The sequence below is a fragment of the Geospiza fortis genome, unplaced genomic scaffold (genome assembly GCF_000277835.1).
Source record: "Geospiza fortis unplaced genomic scaffold, GeoFor_1.0 scaffold275, whole genome shotgun sequence".
Classification (NCBI taxonomy): domain Eukaryota; kingdom Metazoa; phylum Chordata; class Aves; order Passeriformes; family Thraupidae; genus Geospiza; species Geospiza fortis.
The window spans coordinates 805,307-823,028 of NW_005054341.1; the positions used below are offsets into that span (position 1 = coordinate 805,307).

The following is a 17,722-nucleotide window of genomic DNA, read 5'->3' on the forward strand; positions in this document are numbered from 1 at the left end:
TCATCTGGAGAGAGAACCTTTAGTGTGCATCCAGGATGTGTCCCACCAAAAGCTCTACACTGGAAACACTCCGTGGCTGCCGGTAAGAACGTGTTGCTCTTTAGCATCAAGTGAGACAAACATTTGCTGAGACTTTTAGTCAATCTCATGCATAATAAATAATTTCACTTGGCAAGACATGTGAAACAAATTGTGGCTGCTATTTGTTGCCATAGCAATTCGTGGTTGTTTTATTCTCCAAAACACTCTAAACTGCCTATGTAAATATTTTCATACTAATAAAATTAAGATCAGGAAGTGAAAATATCTAAATGATTAAAAAATATTTTAACAAAACTTAGCCATGTTTTTCTTCTTACTGGGTCCTTACAACAGTTGCATTTCTATGTCCCTATTTAGGCATCTAAGTTAGCTGTTTAATTTTCCAAAGCTGATAAGTACCAAGATATTTTCACTAAAATATAGACTGAGTTTAACTTTAGGCATTTGTTTCTTAAAAAAATCCTCAGGCAACTATTTTTTCTGCCTATTCTAAACCACAGAGTAATGTTAGCTCTACAATTTACAACCTATTTCCAGCCCTGTAAATTTCTATGTCTTTTATAATGAATTGGACTCCAATAATATATGTCCTGTAAAACATGCAATATTGGTGTAAGTAATTAATCAGATGTGTGCCAAGATTCCATGGCTGCAGGGAACTTACTTTTGATGCCAAATGTATTTTTTTATTTCTCAAAAGCTGACAGCAATCACAGCAGTAATTTGTAATGACAGCAGCAGTGTAGAGAAGATTGCATGAATCAAAAAAAAAGAAAAATACAGCGTGACACGTTCATTTTGCCAAAGCTGTTGCAAATAAAACTGCTTTTCCTCTATCAGAAGAGACTCCATCCTGGCAGATTTACATTCATCTGGACACTCACAGGTGTTTACTCCTCATGTTCCACCTGCAGTGCTCTGGGGCTCCTGCTAACATGCCAGAGCACTTCCTCATAAATACTGAAAATCCCTCCCACCTCTGGAACTGAGGGATATGACTCTGGTGTGCTTGTTGATGGATTAAACGACTTGGTTACTTCAGACCTTCAGCACTTTCCAACCATCACCTCAAAAATCAAGCCAGCACAACCTGTGGAAATCAATCTTCTACCATGGCTCCACTGAACTGATCAGCTGGGCTTGACCTGCCTACACTGTACAGGAAATTACCTAACTTTGATTTCCAACCAACACTGAACCATTGCAACAGATTTCTTCCAGACACTCTGGAGTAATTAATAGGAAACACACTTAAAAAACCTCTACTTTCAAATTAACTCAATTAAACTACTGAAAAGCAGATTTAAGGTTCATTTGTCATAGTTTAGCTCTTTCTTTTTTTACTATGTATTTTCATAGTTGGAACCTAAACTTGCTTGAACATTTTTAAATGTAGTGATACAAAGGGAGAAGCACAGTCTGAGCAAAGCTAATTTCTAACCAGGCTCTAGATGAGCAGGTGCAACTCACTCACACAGAAAATGTATTTTCTGCCAGCAGAAAGTTGAAGCAAGTGGATTTTTTTTTCCTGACAAACGCTGACCTATTTGCTCATCCGTTACAGCAGTGCTAAAATCTGAACACACAAAACATCTTACAAATGCCATGCCTTTGCAAGAGCTGTGAATGCAATTCTAGACTCAGACTGCTAAAATCTCTCAAAGCCCAAAAGGCAAAAGTGCTGCCCTCCCAAGGTTTCCACACTGCTCACTGCCAGGGTTCCTTCTCTCCCAAACACAGCACATCAATAGCAGCAGACCTACACCCCAGAATACATTAAAATCCAAAAGTGCCTTGAGAAAATCTTTGTGACTTTGCAACTCCCAACTGCATAGCCAAGGAGTCAGGAATATTTATGGCACCTACCACCAACAGCCTGAGGAGTGTCACCTCCTCAAAGCTCATCACTCCCTGTGGGGAATGTGACAGATGCAAAACTTGTTTCAAACTTGGGAGGAAATGCAAGGAATTCTGATTCTGCAGGTGAGGGGGTTTTTTCCCTTGGTGTTTTACTGCACCTCTGTGTAAAAATGAAGTACAGGTGTGAGCCCCAAAAATGTGCCACTTCACCCAGACCAAGATAGCCCATTCCTTGGATATCCAGATGCAAAGGAGATTCAGCTCCATGGAACAGTATATCCCTCACAAATTTATAAGCAACCTTCTTTTACAATAAATTAACTGCTAGGGACTGATCTATGTTAACCTGGAAATAGTGCAAATTCAAATTCAAAGATTTAATACACTGGACCCAGTGAACTGGATTTTCAAGCAATAGACAGCCTGCATACACAAATCAGGATGCTGGAGCCCAACAGAGACAATTCATGCCTCACTAAATGTGATGTAAAATATTTAAAGGCAGAAACAGTTTCAGACAAGCTAGCACACTATAAATTCATACTGTGGAATAGGTTCTGCGTTCAAGCACAGGCATAAAGCTGTAAAGCCCTGAAAATTGATTTGTCCCTGTGGTACTGCTCCCTCCTGGTTACCCTCCAGCTGATGATATTCCCCATGGGACTCCTGCACAGGAGGTGCCTCATGGCAGCTGAGTTTGAGGAATAAGCAGGGAGCTGGCCACGGGAGAGCTGGGAGATGAGCACACTGAAGCAGCTGTAACACTGGCAAGGTGTCACCTGAGCCATGGAGCCAAAGAAGCCTGGAAAGCAGCATGGCAGGCCCTCTGTCTTTTTGCAGATTCTATAGATGCAAAATCCTCTTTTCCTCCCTTGGGGAAAAAGAAAAAGTTGTGTGGGGCTTCTCTTACCAAGTCCTCCCTCTTGCTCCCTTTGGTGAGTTTCTCTCTATGAAAAAGCAGCATGCCCCAAAGCTCTGCTTGGCATGTACTTTGTGAAGAGAAAAGCAGCTCAGTGCATGGGCAAGAAGGAATCCTAGAGCACTACTGCCCAGCCAGAGAGGACTGAAAACCTGTAACAGCTAACAGCTGAGCAGGAGGAAAGATGCTGTTCTGGCCTTGCTGTTCCAACAACAATCACCCAACAATAACCCAACAGCTCATTTACCGTGTGGACAAACCCAAATATTATCCTGGGGCTTCCTATAAAAGCAGGAGCATTTTTGGCAGATGCATATATGTCTCTTTTACAAGGAACTGCACTTTAAAAGTACCTTTTTCTCCTCCACTTAACTGGCCTGCAAGCTTTTATCGTTCTTTTTTTAAAGTACTTTATCCAATTTTACAACTGAAAAACCCATCCCAGGGTTTGAGGAATGTCAGGCTGGGAAATCTGATGCTCTTAGCTCTAAGTGACTTTGAAAACTATTAGAAGAACTCATATCTTCATTACAATGGACTGCAAAAAAACCAAAAATTACTAGGCTGATAAGAAGTCCTGCCTAGCTTACCAAGGAGGGCAGATAAGAATATCTAGTTCTGTTCTTACTCTTACATATATATTAGTAATAACATTAATGTTATATTTCAGTATTAAGCCACAGAATTTTATTAAAATTATAAAACTAGGAACTGAAAAAACCTAGAGCTCCCCAGTGTGCTTACCTCCGGACTGGAATTTTCCCGTTTGTGTTTGTTAGAAAGGCCAGCTTCATCCAGCTGAAATTAGGAATGAAATATTTTTAAAACACTGTTTATTAAAATTGGGGTCTAGATGCTTATGTTGAACTTGTTGCCATGTCTGCTAAATGAGTACAAACAAATAATTGTTCTGCAATAAAAACATTTTTCTGTAACCTTTTAGTGCTTGAGGCAGGGCAGTTCTTTAACTGCAAAGGCAAAAAGCAGCCCCAAAAAATCAGTGCAGCAATTAACACCAGTGTGAAGATGAGAAAGTCTCACGGGGTTTGGCTTGCATATGCATCAAAGAGAAAACAAACCAGCCAATAATTAAAACATACACTACCATAAATGAAATGAACAGTTATAAATTCTCCTGTAATTTCTCCTGGGCACGTGCCAGATATAGCCTTGAGACATCTTTAGTCTCAATAAAAGACAAACTCTTAACTCATTTAACACCATTTCCTTTCTGACACTGTTTTGTAAATGTCAAACTACAAAAAGCAATTTTTTTTCCTATTCCAACAAGGAAAACACAAGGACAGAAAAATAAAAGAGAAAGGGGAGGAAAGAAAGCAACTTACTGTTTCTTGAGACACGTCATTGGACTGACATTGTTAGCTCTAAAGTTATGTATGATGGATCCAAGCCCTTCTACCCATTGCTGGAAAACACAAAAACACCAAAACACCAAATCAGCAAAACTGAAGAGAAGTAGGAAAGCTTGGCTTGGGGGAAGGCTCCTCCTTGAAGCCATGGGTAATGTTAATAACCTCTGCCAGCTCACAGCCCATACCATGGAAAAGCCCAGCCCCATTTCACCCATTTCACCCTTACTACTCATCCCCCACAGCAGGCACTGTGCTTTCCATTCCTCCACGTGCTACACATGGGATCAGCACTGCCAATAAATCAGTGTATTGCCAGCCAAGGCAAGTGATCACTCACTGAATCATTAAGGTCTCCATTTTTACCCTGCATGAACCTGTACTGGCCTCCCTTTGGTGGCAGGGCAATACCAGCCCTTGCTGAGCTGATATTTATTTGTACCCTACACAAACACTGGCCTCCCTTTGGTGGCAGGGGCAATACCAGCCCTTGCTGAGCTGATATTTATTTGTACCCTGCATGAACACGGGCCTCCCTTGGTGGCAGGGGCAATACCAGCCCTTGCTGAGCTGATATTTATTTGTACCCTGTATGCACACTGGCCTCCCTTTGGTGGCAGGGCAATACCAGCCCTTGCTGAGCTGATATTTATTTGTACCCTACACAAACACTGGCCTCCCTTTGGTGGCAGGGGCAATACCAGCCCTTGCTGAGCTGATATTTATTTGTACCCTACACAAACACTGGCCTCCCTTTGGAGGCAGGGGCAATACCAGCCCTTGCTGAGCTGATATTTATTTGTACCCTGCATGAACACTGGCCTCCCTTTGGTGGCAGGGGCAATACCAGCCCTTGCTGAGCTGATATTTATTTGTACCCTGCATGAACACTGGCCTCCCTTTGGAGGCAGGGGCAATACCAGCCCTTGCTGAGCACCATCATCCAGTGTGTGAGGACACATTTCACTGGTCCAGCTTAGAAAAGGAATGAAATAAAATATCAATAAGCTAGAGGAGGCCCAACAACTGCTCTAACACCCTGTTACATACTCAAGGCCTGCTTGCTTTCATCCTTCAAATGCACAGCACTACAAATAATCCCTGGGTTGACTCTCAGCCAACAGCAGCATTACAGCACTCACTGCTGTAATTCCTCTTTCAGGGATCTATTTTCTTGCTGTAGCCTGCACCCCAACCTTGCAGAGCTGCAGCTTAAGGCTTAGGCCCTGACATGAACCCCCACTGATTTCAGCAAGAATCCTGGCAGGAAAAAGGCATGGCAAGAGGAAAAATGGCAGTGCTACAAGCCAAGTTCCATCTCAATTATGCCATTGTAACACTAGGATTACTCAACTGATAATTGACACTGGTGGAACTGAGATGGGATTTGGTCCACTGCTAAACATTAACCTTGGGAATAAAGGAGCTTTTTGCCTCTGGCCAAATGCTGTGCATGCAGCCTGAGCTGACTTGGGCAGCATCCAGGATATGACACTCATAAATAGATGCAGATGAGTGTATTTGTCTTTTCATGAATGAGAGCTGTACATCTGCAAGACAGATGAAAAAAATCCTGATTTGTACTGGAGGAGCACTAGCCTCTTTGGGAAAGGGCATTTTGTAAACTGCAGGCAGCAAATCCCTGGGGTTAAAACAAGGTCTGAGGTGTCAATTCGACACACTTCAGGAGACCCCTGTACTCATGAAATATTAAATCTGCTTTGCTTTAGGAAAAGCAGTCACTTATTAAGATGTGTGTTAATACTTAAGTGCTCTTTTTTAAGTTACCTTTTAAATAAGTACTGCATAAAATATTCATTTAAAGAGATCAAGTGTGCGTCTGAGAATCATTTGAAAAACAGAACTATCACTTATGGGAAAAGGTAGCATTTGGGGTTTTCTTAGGTGAGTTTCTGGGCTTGAGAACAACTCCCCAGTCAGAGTCTGCCCTCCCATCTCCCTTCTTCCAGCTGCATGAGTAGATGACTAGTCATAGGCTGCAGGGACTGCCTAGGAAGATAAAGAAAGCAAGGTTCATGGCACAAGATAATATTATTTTATCTTTATATTAGAACTGATATAACTAGAAACCACTGACAGATTTAGGAAACACTGATGTTTTCCTGCAAATGTTCCCTCACCTCAGATGATAAAGGAATGGGGCTTGTGATAATTCCAGGGTAATTGCCTGAACAAATCTTACACAGAATTCAATTTCCTAGAACTGCTGAAATTCAGCTATTGTCAACTGCCTACATTTGGGGTTTGTGGTTTGTTTGGATTTGGGTTTTCCTGGTTTGTTTTGGGTTTGGGGGAGTTTTGGCTTGTTTGGTTGGGTGTTTGTTTGTTTTTTGTTGTTGTTTAAACCAATTAAATGTAACGTTCCTGCTGCACTAACACTGCCACAGCTACACAACCATTTGTCCTTGTGTGATCTGCATTGCTCTGCAGCCCTTCAGAATCCTCAGCCCTCCAACACTGACCCAACCACTCAGTGGCACAATCACTGCAAACAGAAAACCCTTGCAAAAATTAAATGACACCAAATGCACGTTGGGAATAAGCTGCAGGCTTTCTGCCATTTGTTTCTGCCAAAATCCACCCCTGGTGCAGTGCTGGCCATATCAGCATTTCATTTGGAGCTAACACTACAGAGCCATTCTGATTTGAAGGCAATGGATTAAAACTACACCAGATAGAACAAAACCTCACATTTAAAAGCAAGGCTGGCCAGCACTCAGCTCTGGAGTTACTTCTGCTCATCTAGAAGAGCTGCCAAAAAGGAACACTGCTAGAAAAAACACAAGTGAAGAGAGAAATCTATACAACAAGCACTTCCCAAGTGATTTTTTGCAGGAGTTGTCGTGATGGTTCCCACTTTAGAGGTCTCCCTAACCTTTTATCTGTGCTAATGCCCTTTCCTGACAGAGAGGCCAAGCCAGGAACTGCACTCCCTTGGAGCAAAACAGCACAAACCTCCAGCCAAACCCTGCTGAGCCAGGGTTTGCATCCCAGTGCTGCTGGCAGCAGGCAAAGCAGGGAGCCCAGAGCCTGTGTCAGCTCCAGAGCATGTCCACGTTGGTGTGAGGTGCCCTGGGCAGGAGGAGCAGCTCCAGAGCCACTCCTGCCCATCTGCTGCAGCTGACAGGGCAGCACTGGCTGCCTGCCCCCGGCTCTGGGCACAGCGGCTCCTGCAGCGTCACATCACACACTGCCCACGGCCACCAGCTGCCCCACAGGAACCAGGAATACCAAGGAACCCCAAATTCAACAACACATGCAACACTGTCAGACTTTTTGTCCCTCTGAGGCAGAGCAGTCTCCAACTAACACTGCCTTCATACTTGCTTCTGGGGTACTGTGATCCAGTGCACAGATATCCACAAAATTCAATATCCAGCTGGCAGTGTATTGCTTTCCTGACAACAAACCAATCCCAGGTTTAATGTACACTGTCTGATGACCTTGCAGGAGGGATGAAAGAAGGGCTCAGGTTTTTTCAGCTAACACAAAGACAAATACAGCAACAGCCTTGCTTGGATTCTATGACAGCATCCCTTAATTTACAGATGAAGCTGAAAGACCTGTACATCTACATGAGTAACAGGGATAAAGAGCCTCAGTTCTCTTCTTTCATCCTCAGCATTTTCAAGTCACTACCTGTGCAAAGAATGAAAATTATGTAAAAAGTGGAATTCTGAAATGAGGTACCACTTAGGAAGCAATTATTGGTACCATTTAGGTACCAATAGGAAGCACCTTGGTCTTAGAAAAAAATATGACTTTGATAGAAATCAGGGTACACTGGATTCTTACTGATGCTAGTGCTGAATATTTTCCAACATTCAAAATATGGTTCAGCACCCTTAATCTGTCGAGATATACACAAATATTATTCCAGATTCATAGAGGGATCTGGATCCTGATATCTAAGCCTAGGAAATGATAAGAAACAAAACCAAACCCCAGTACATCTTAATCTCACACCCCCTTAGGCTGACACAAGAGGCCAAAATCTACACTGCAGGCTGGAACAAACACTGTGTTGTTTTTCTCTGACAAGATCAAACACTGTCAAACATCTCTAGAAGAAGAAGGGGCAAGAAAAATCAATCAAAGAAGCACTCTCTTAGCTTTTGCTGTCAGACTGAAATGCTTCTGAGGCACTTAGTGACCCCGTGTTAGCTGAGGTTCACCGATGAAACACGGGCACAACTGCAGGGTGCACAAATAAGTTTGGCCTTCCAGCTCTATTTTAGCCATCAACCTTTCATTTGGGCAGGGTTAAAAAGGACAAGAATTATGAAAGGCTAAAAAGCACCATAGCCTGCAGCTCATGAAATTCCAGACAAGGCTGTGCATGGCTTACTGACCCATGGGGTCACTCAGTATTGCCAGACCTCTCCAGATTCTACCTTCCCTTTCCAGTGCAGCCTCTCCAAAGCTGCACTCCACCTACTGCAGGCATCAGGAAAGCCAGGGAGGCACTGCCCTCTGATTTTGGGGTTCAGGTCTGGGGCTGGCTGCCAAGGGCTCCACAGCCTGAAGGCTCAGGAAGCCACAGAGAATTGTTTCCCACCTCTGCCCAGGACACACGTGGGCTGGCAGGAATCCCTGGCACTTGCCCTCAGCCAGCAGATGTCCCCACTCCCTCAGTGCAAACATCTCACAACTCCTCTGTGCTCCAGGAAAACCACCAGCAGCCACAGCAAGGAACCTGAGGGGTGACAGTGCCAAACCTCCCCCTGCCCTGCCCCACTCAGCACTGATTGTAGCAGGACATGGCTGTGGAAACACTGCCACGATTTGCACACAGATAAAAGGGATCCTTCTGACCTTCAGCTACTCCAGCAGCAAAGCTGGGGCTCACAGGCTCTGTACTGGAGCTGCCCAATGTGCCCAGACTGCTGCCACTTAGTGCATTGCCAGAGTGGGTGAGCAAAGGAGACAAGAAGTCCAGATTTTGGGTGGCTGAAGTACAAGAGCTTGACTGGACTAATGGCAGCCCATGTGCTAAGGGCTGAGGCCTCACCCCAGCACTGGATCACTTCTGCCCCAAGGAAATTCACCCCCAAATACTCACTGGCCTTTTCAACTGTCCTAGACTGGGGAAAACAGATTACCCAATTACTGGGGCACAGAAAGTCCATCTGGGAAGTAAAAAAGAAAAATACACACATATGCTCTCATCTCTAATATATTGTGTGCACGTGTGTGTGTTAATTTTAGCTCAGGATAATTTATACAACCTGATTAAATCAGGATTCCAAACATCAGGTTTTAAATTCCACCTTTTACAGTCACTCTCTACTACCACAGTGGAGCTGTTTCAGGAGTGGACCATGACAGCTGCTTGCAATCAGAGACAGAGTACACCCAATTTTGTGGCTGTTTTAAGAGTGGAAATGAAAACCAATTTCTCAGTTGAAAACACCAATAAAATTTAAGTAGATAGAATGTAAATACCAGAGCTGGAGCCTGGAGACAAGTGCAGAGATGATAAACACACTCTTGTTGCTGGAGCAGCTACACTTGGAGCCCTGCAGTGCCTTGGCCAGCCCTGCTGAGCACCAGGGGCACAGGTGAGGACAGGTGAGGACAGCCAGCCTGGGATGGGCCCAGAGGGAGGGTCCAGCAGTGCCCACAGCAGGCACCAGCCCACTGCCACAGCTGGGGCACCCCCAGGGACCCTCAGGGACTGTCCCCCTGTGCCAGGGACCTGGCAGAACCTGCTTCCCAGTGTGCCACTCCTTGCAGGGATAGCAACTTCCACCAATTTCCTTTGTCACAGTTAGCCAGTCCCATTCCAACCCAGCCTTCAGTGGGTAACACTGCTTCTTTTCCCATTGCAAGTTATCACCTACAGAAGCCTTTCTGGGCAGAAAGGTTCTGAGCTTTTGTGCTTGGAACTGCCACTCAATTCCCTCATTTTAAAGTATCCCAGTCAGGTACAGACCAAGGCTCTGTTCCTCACAGCAAAGGGGGACAGCAGAAACCACAGGTTTCTTACATTTACAACCCTCACACATATCTGGGCATCTCAAGCTTCAGTCGTTGCCCCTTCCCCTCCAAACTCTTGCCTCTGTCATTTCAAAGGAGGGGCTTTGAACCTGGATTAATTGGAGGCCTATTTTAAGCTGCAGTTAGCAGCTGCACAGCTACTCGATGCCATGCAAAGGCTGGTTCTTCTGCAGGGGATTTACTGTGTCCCACAAGGAAGATGTTCTCTCCTGAACACAACAGGAAAAATGAAGCAGGGGCACTTATATGTGCAGAAAACTCCTAGAAAATTCCATTTTAGCACAGAAGTGCAGTAGCAAGTTGTGGTATTTACCATATACCAAAGGTCAACACAGCACAGGCCAAATTCCCCAGCGAAGGCAACTGAGAGAGCTCTGCATTGATTTTTTTGGCTTGATCTGCCTTCTGCTCTCCCTCATGCCTCACACATCTCACATCAGATGAGGTGGATGATCATGCTGACAGTTCTGGATGTGTATTTTGGTGGAAAGGCTCCCAGATGCAGGGCTCTGGGTTCCATGGGCACTCAGAGCCTGCCCACTGCAGCATGACACACCAATTCTGTAAGGCTGGGCTGCTAATGAGCACCAGATCCTCCCCACAGCACAATTATTAGCTCATCTCTTGTGACAGCCTCTGTAATGGGCCGACATTGTCACAAACCAATTAGTCTAATACAGGTTATTGAGATCTAAGGTGGCTGAGAAACTTAACTGCAGCTGCTTTCAGGATAAATCAGAGATGCTGCTGGGTAGAGCATGAAAGTGAATGCTGCCAACATCTCCTTTGCTTTGCTTCTTTTTTCAAATGCTTTCAAAACATAACCCTGACCCATGATTTCCCTTAAAATACACACAATAAAATCAATTTAGTGAACCCATGTAAGTTATACAAGTGTTTCTCCTATACAGGAGTTTGCTCAGCATTGCCAGTGCTTCCAAAGGTATGGATCCAAAGCAATGAACAATAAACCAGGTCTGGCAAGGGGTTTAGTGATGTTGCATTCAGCAAACAGTTTTAAAGGAGGGGATTTACCAGGTGTGTGATACTGATCACTATTTAATATTTATCCTACAGGCAGAACAGATTATAATCCTAAATACATGCAGACAGAAGAAAAGCAGAGTGTGTACTTTAAAGCCCCCTGGACGCCTGGATCTCAGCTAGCAGTGTCCTGTCAGCACTCTGAGCAGGTTTCTCAGAGCAGCTCACAGCTGAGTGCCAGGGCAGGTGGGGGCCAGCACTTGCATCCCTAGCTCTCAGGAAGGATGAGGTGTCAAACAGCACCATTGTTTCCTGAGGGCTGCTCCATGGCAATGGGAAGCAGAAAAGGGCCTGGCCACACTGGGATCCCCATAACTGCACAGAGTTTCCTTTCCTGCTTTTGTTTTTGTTTAAATAATACAAACCACACAATACAATTGGGTTATCAGAACAGAACTTTGAAGGGCTGAGCTCCACCCACCAGGAAAAGGGCAGCAATTGCACTTCCCTTCAGCATCCCTGTCACAGACCCAGCAGCACCAGCTTGTGTGCTGGGGCAGCCCCACACAGAGGCACTGACCAGCTCAGGGAATGCCCTGTGCTACAAACAGTGGTCTCAGAGTCCAATTTTGATAACCCTCTGTGCATGCACAGGCTCACCAGAGCACACACACATGCTCCATGTGGATGTTTGCTGTCCTCTGGAGGAGTGGGGCAGCAGACACTAACCCAGGTATTTCAGTCAGCCACGCAGGCAGGCTTAGGAAAAACAATTGAGCACTGCTGATGAGCTCTTCTTTCACCTCACACACACTGCTTAATTGTGAAATACCTTGGCTATTTCTGTGGTTTCTGCTACCATGAAAGTGAAGCTGATGTTCACCAGGTCTGTGCCACTGCAAACACACACTATCCGTCCTTCCAGCTCGTTTTCTGATTTTCCAACAGCCTCGAGTGCAGTCAGTATTTTGGGATCCTGTGAGACAGAATAAAGAACTTGTTACATTTGCAACACTTCTGCTATGCAAGGCACGATGGTAAAAATGTATTTTCACCTCCTTATGCATTTACACCTTTAAACCTTTGCCAATCATCTGAAATGAGTGCTTTCACTCAGAAACACTGTGAGCAAACCTGAGAAAACAACTCATTCTGACAGTCAGGAACATGATTGTGAGAACTCATCTTTTCCTCAGGAAGAAGAACAATTAATCACTTCAAGGACTGGGGACAGAGGATCAGCACTAATCTGGAAGATAATTATTCCCATCTAGTTAAGTCCACAGCTCCTGGAGTCACCATCTCTGTGACTTGGAGGTTCTTTAGTGATGTGTCACACGAGCTGCTGTCCCTGCTGCTGCTGGACGTTCCATGGGCAGGCTTTTGGAAAGGCAGAGCTGGAGGCTGGAGCTCACTGCTGCGGCTGGGAGCACGGGGAGCATGGGGCTGTCTGCATCACCACAGCTCTTGCCTTTTCTCTGTGGGGCAGAGATCTGGGCCTGCAGACTCCCAAGAGGATTTCTAAGAGAGAGTTCCCAACACAAAACCACTTTACATGTGAAAGTGGAAAGGCAGGGCTCACAGCAGATCTCCCAAACTGAAGGCCTGCTGGAAGGAGAGGCACAGCTCGGTGCACAAAACCCTGCATATTCCTTCTGAATACTACTGAGGCTATTTCCAAAGGCTTGGGGCTCCAGAACTCCCAGCTAGTACTTCTGCTGAAACCCTTTAAAAAGGCAGGCTGGGAGCAGCTGCCCTCTCTGAGCACCTAAATGCAGAAAGAGGGATGCAAACAAATCTTTCTACAGTTTATGCCAATGATAAAATAAATTCAAACAGATCAGAACAAAATGAATGCAAAATGAAACATTTTTTTTCAGATGCCTAAACAAGAATCCCAATAAACTGTTACAAGATAATTAAAATCTCCTGATATGTGCTCTTAATGTCTGTTCAGCTCTCAGTGCATCTCGAACCCTGCAGTACGTCAGAAAGATCAGATGACTGACCCTGCCCACTGCAATCACAACAAATCACTGCAAAACTTCAAATTTGAGGCTATGATTGCAAAATAAAAGCTGTGTTACTGGTATTACTTAAATAAATGAATGCCATGCAGCATTTCACCGTCAGCTTAAATATTCCTTGTTTAAATGAAGTACAAAGGAAGCACAGAGTACCTTTGGTACAGCTCCAAAACGAACACTGTTGATCAGGGAGCATTCTAACACCTGTCCCTCCTGAAAGGACAAAAAGGGTACAAGTTCAGAGGTCTGCTGAGACACGGCTCCACTGGGAGTTTCAGCAAAAATAAACCAAGTATTTTATTGGCAAACTCTGTTAATAAACACTAAGCAGAATATTTCCCTTTAATACCCTCTTAAATTCTTCACTTCTGTCAATTCTAAAAAGAATAGGATGAAGACTAGTTTTGTAAATAAACTAACAAAGTATTTTAGATTTTTAAAAAACAGAATATACATAAAGTACAAAAACATATAATACACATTCCTGAGAAAATTGCAATATACCTTTCCTTCACTTTTCCAGCTCAGAAAAAAGCCAAATTCATCCACTTGGAAGAGACAGTTGCTTTCAAAGACAAAAGATTCCTATAGAAAAGAAAATGCAGACCATTATTTTAGTCAGTTTGCCAAATATCAATTATTTATCATTCAAAAATACAGCATTGTTCTGTTTCTTCCCAAAGACCCTCCTGTAGAATTTGCTGTTCCCAAAAAACCAGAAACAAGGGAGGCAGGCTTTTAAAAAAGAGATCACTTTTAATGATTTGTCTTATTGTTGACACTTGAGACACTGGGATGCACATAATTAAGATTTTCCTACCTCATTGCAACTAAATGAAGATGTTTTATTTAACAGAAGCAGTGATTCTTACCTAATAAAAAATCTTAATGAAACTTCAAGAAATGTATTGAAAATTAAATGCTTGAAGGTAAAAAATATATGATTTGCCAATGCCACCTTCAGGATCAAATGGCCACATTTCCTTTCAAGGTGCAGAATTTGGGAAGCACTTTTCTCTTGCACTGTGGCAGTGTACATGCTGTGAGTGCTTTGCAGCCGGAGTGAGTGACAAGCAGAGCTTGCAGGATATTGATTTGTAGAAAAAATCAGGAAAGAATGGCAGTCCAGAGAGACTGGGCAAGGCAAAAAATCAGATGAGCTGAATTTAAAAAGAGATTTTCTCCACACACCTCCAGCCTCAATTAGAGCATCATCAATTCAGCTGAAATGCAGGAAAAGGGTGTGCAGAATCAATCACTTCTTCGAGAAAAAGAGGAGCCAGAACTTCCTGACTTCCTTAATTGAACAGTGAGGGGAATTTGTGGGAAGAGCCCTCTGTGAGGAAACCAAGCAGGCTCCCAGGTGTGCCCCAGAAAGCGTGGAGCAAAGTGCAGCAGCCTGGAGCAGGAGGGGCTCACGGGATGGACAGACAAGGCCCTGCTCCACGGGGGGAAGGCAGGAGCCCCTTTCTGGGGGCAGCAAAGCCAGCTGCAAGGAGCCTGAGCTGGGTGCCAGAGCTGGGGTGTTCCAGAGCAGAACAGAACAGCTGTGCCTGGCACTGCCCTGCCAGCACATCCAGGGGTGACACCCAGGTGCCAGCAGCAGTGCCCCTGGACCCCACGAGTGCCCAGAGCAGAACAGCTGTGCCTGGCACTGCCCTGCCAGCACATCCAGGGGTGACACCCAGGTGCCAGCAGCAGTGCCCCTGGACCCCACGAGTGCCCAGAGCAGAACAGCTGTGCCTGGCACTGCCCTGCCAGCACATCCAGGGGTGACACCCAGGTGCCAGCAGCAGTGGCCCTGAACCCCACCCAACCTGGAGCACCTGGAACTGGCTGCTGTAGCTGCCCACTCTCTGCTGGTGAAGGGTGAGAGAACAACCATGGGCTGTGCCCTCACCCACAGGCTGAGTCTGCAGCAGGGCTTGCTGAAGGACAAGAAAGCTTTTTTCTCCATCTGCACCACTATCTACTTCATTTATCTGGCCCCACATCTGGAAACACAGGGTAAACCAACTATCCCTATCTTGGCAGGCCTGGTGATAAAAAATACCTTTTACTTACATTTCAGAAGATAAGAAAATACTAATATCCCTGAAGGCACTTACCTTCAACTTTCAGAGATCTCCTGTTCAAACAAGATTAAAAATAGACCCTGATACAATTATTCTTACCAGCATATCAATGCTGAGTACAGGGCAAACTTCTCAGCACTTTATTTCAGCTGCCTGTGTAAAATGTCCTGTTTTGCATTCCTTTAATAAAGGTGGATTATAGCACAGCTGAAAGCAGGATCATAGCAATCATATTTCAGATAGAGTGCAGATTGATTTTCTACAGTAGATAAAACCACTCCAGTTCTCAAATGATGCATTTGAATCAGAAAATGAATGTTCTGTGTTCTCTGACTTTCCCTTGTAATAGGCAGGTGCTCAGTTTATATATCCAAGGAAAAGCAATACTCTCCCTCCCTCCATTTGATAGATAATACAAAAAAATGGAAGGATTCACTTGTTTAATAATGGGCTTTATGAATCTACAAAGATGAGAGTTTTATACACGTTACAGATATTTTGATCCAATTCTCCCTTTCTCTTCCTCAGGGCTTATGTCAAATCAGAGGGATTAAATATATTTTAAAGCTATTTCTTTTAAAAGCAAAAAAAAAACCCCTATGTAGCAATAAAGTCTGTTGGTATTGCCTCCCCACAGACATCTCTGAGGTTATTACCAGAAAAAATTAAAGTTTCTTTGTGTACAATGAAAGCAAAGCATGAAATATTCTGGCACTTCTGCATATTGAAAAGAGAATAGCAAACGAAAGGCAACTGGGTCTTACCTCTTCGTATCTATCAAACACAGCTCCATCTTGCAGAAAAGAGGGAACTGGCTTCTGCCAGTTAAATTCATAAGGTTTTGCCATGATTACCGAAGAAAAACCTGAAATGGAATGGAAAAGCACAGTTCAATTATTGTCCTTCAAAAGGAGCATTTCAAAGGCCAAGCAGGAAAAAAAGTGACTTTTAGCTTTTCTTTTCATACAGGAGTACTAAAAAGTCACAGTGCAATTCCAAATTAGGAGCTTTCCTCCTAAGAGTAATTTTGTTTCATATCTTTAAAATGGAAAATACTTGTAAAATGTGTGTATGAACTTAATTATTTGGAAAAGACTTGCACTGTAACTTCTGGAGTACAATGAGGCTGGGATTAGCCTAGCTGTAAGTGACCAAATACCACAACCTGCAATGCAGGCAATGCTTCTTCTTTTTCTGGTCGTTGATACAGAAATCAAAAATACAGTTTGAAAGTTATATACACATGTCACCATTAAGTGTTCATTTTCACTTAAAACAGGATGATAGAAAATAACAGATCTCTATTCCCAAACCTTAAAAAAATGACTAAATTATATTTAAACTATTAGTCTGTACCTTTTTTCTCCCAATGAAGAGAAGCTTTGAAGAAAACAGATCATCTCTACCCAATACCTTATCAAAAGCCCCCTTTTCTTTTAGCCAGTTCTGTGCCACTTAGCCCCTCTGTAAACAAGGAATATCATCTTATTCATGAGAATTATGAGATGGTTTGACATCCTTTCAAGGAAAGTGCCAAATTCTTATTTCCTTTAGAAATTACATATAATTCTCGTGTCTCCTGCAATTCAGATCAGCCTAGAGCTGCTTTTCCCTGATTTCATGAGGGAAGCTGGATCCCAGGACAGCAGCAGCATGATGGCGCCATGTCCTTTGCAGCTCATGGGCTTCACACAGCAGCTCCAAATAATCACAACAAATTGAAACTTAGTGGTTGTTCCTGGGGCAAAGGAAACCTAAAACAGACACACCTGAAGTGATAACCACTATTTTTATGGCATGGTAGCTGTTCCCCTATCTATTTGAATGTCTTCTATTATCAGAATGGTCTTCAAACACAACAGGTAGCTCCAGCAGCAATAACTGCTCCCATCCTTCTGGGAAAAGCTGACACATTCTGTGCTAAAACACCAGAAATGGGGTGGCACTTTTAAGGCTGTGAAGAATAATTTCTGCACAGTCCCAAGCCTGTAGAAATGGCTTTTCCCCCTTTTATATGGTGCTGAAGCCCACACAAACCCAATTTAGAAGTTCTGCAGGTGCTGTGCAAGGCAGATCCTAGTGCTCCCTCCAGAGCTGGCACTCAGGAACCTGGCTGTGAGGAGTGCTTGAGCACGCTCTGGGATCTCAGAAACACTGCCCACCTCAGCAGCACACACACACCTGGCCAGCTCACCGTGCAGCCCCAGAGGCACAGCCCTGGGCCACCTCCTGCACAGGGGTGCCCTCCTCCCTCCCTCTGGGCACTCACACATCGGATGAGCCTGTTACTTCATCACTGAGATACTGAGCAGGAGCTCCTCAGTGTGGGCTGCAGCGTGCATTTCTCAACCCAGAGCTCCTCTCCTCCCTCTGGGTACTCACACATCAGATGAACCTGTTACTTCATCGCTCAGGTGTTCAGCA

The 17,722-nt window shown here is 44.2% G+C and overlaps 1 protein-coding gene across 4 annotated transcripts in view; it reads right to left on the reverse strand.

Moving 5' to 3' along the window:
* PLCB4 (phospholipase C beta 4) overlaps window positions 1-16,157 on the reverse strand; it is a 74,370-nt gene extending 58,213 nt beyond the window's left edge. For 3 of the 4 annotated variants that reach the window (XM_005422589.3, XM_005422588.2, XM_014307690.2), the window contains exons 1-6: window positions 16,063-16,157; window positions 13,728-13,808; window positions 13,377-13,436; window positions 12,029-12,172; window positions 4,168-4,247; window positions 3,566-3,619 (exon numbers count right to left, since the gene is read on the reverse strand). In XM_005422589.3, coding sequence (XP_005422646.1) covers window positions 3,566-3,619; window positions 4,168-4,247; window positions 12,029-12,172; window positions 13,377-13,436; window positions 13,728-13,808; window positions 16,063-16,146 — 503 coding nt within the window. In that variant the 5' untranslated portion in view covers window positions 16,147-16,157. The remainder of the gene's footprint in view (window positions 1-3,565; window positions 3,620-4,167; window positions 4,248-12,028; window positions 12,173-13,376; window positions 13,437-13,727; window positions 13,809-16,062) is intronic. The other variant, XM_005422587.2, reaches the window with a different exon arrangement.
* Between the last annotated feature and the right edge of the window lie 1,565 nt (window positions 16,158-17,722).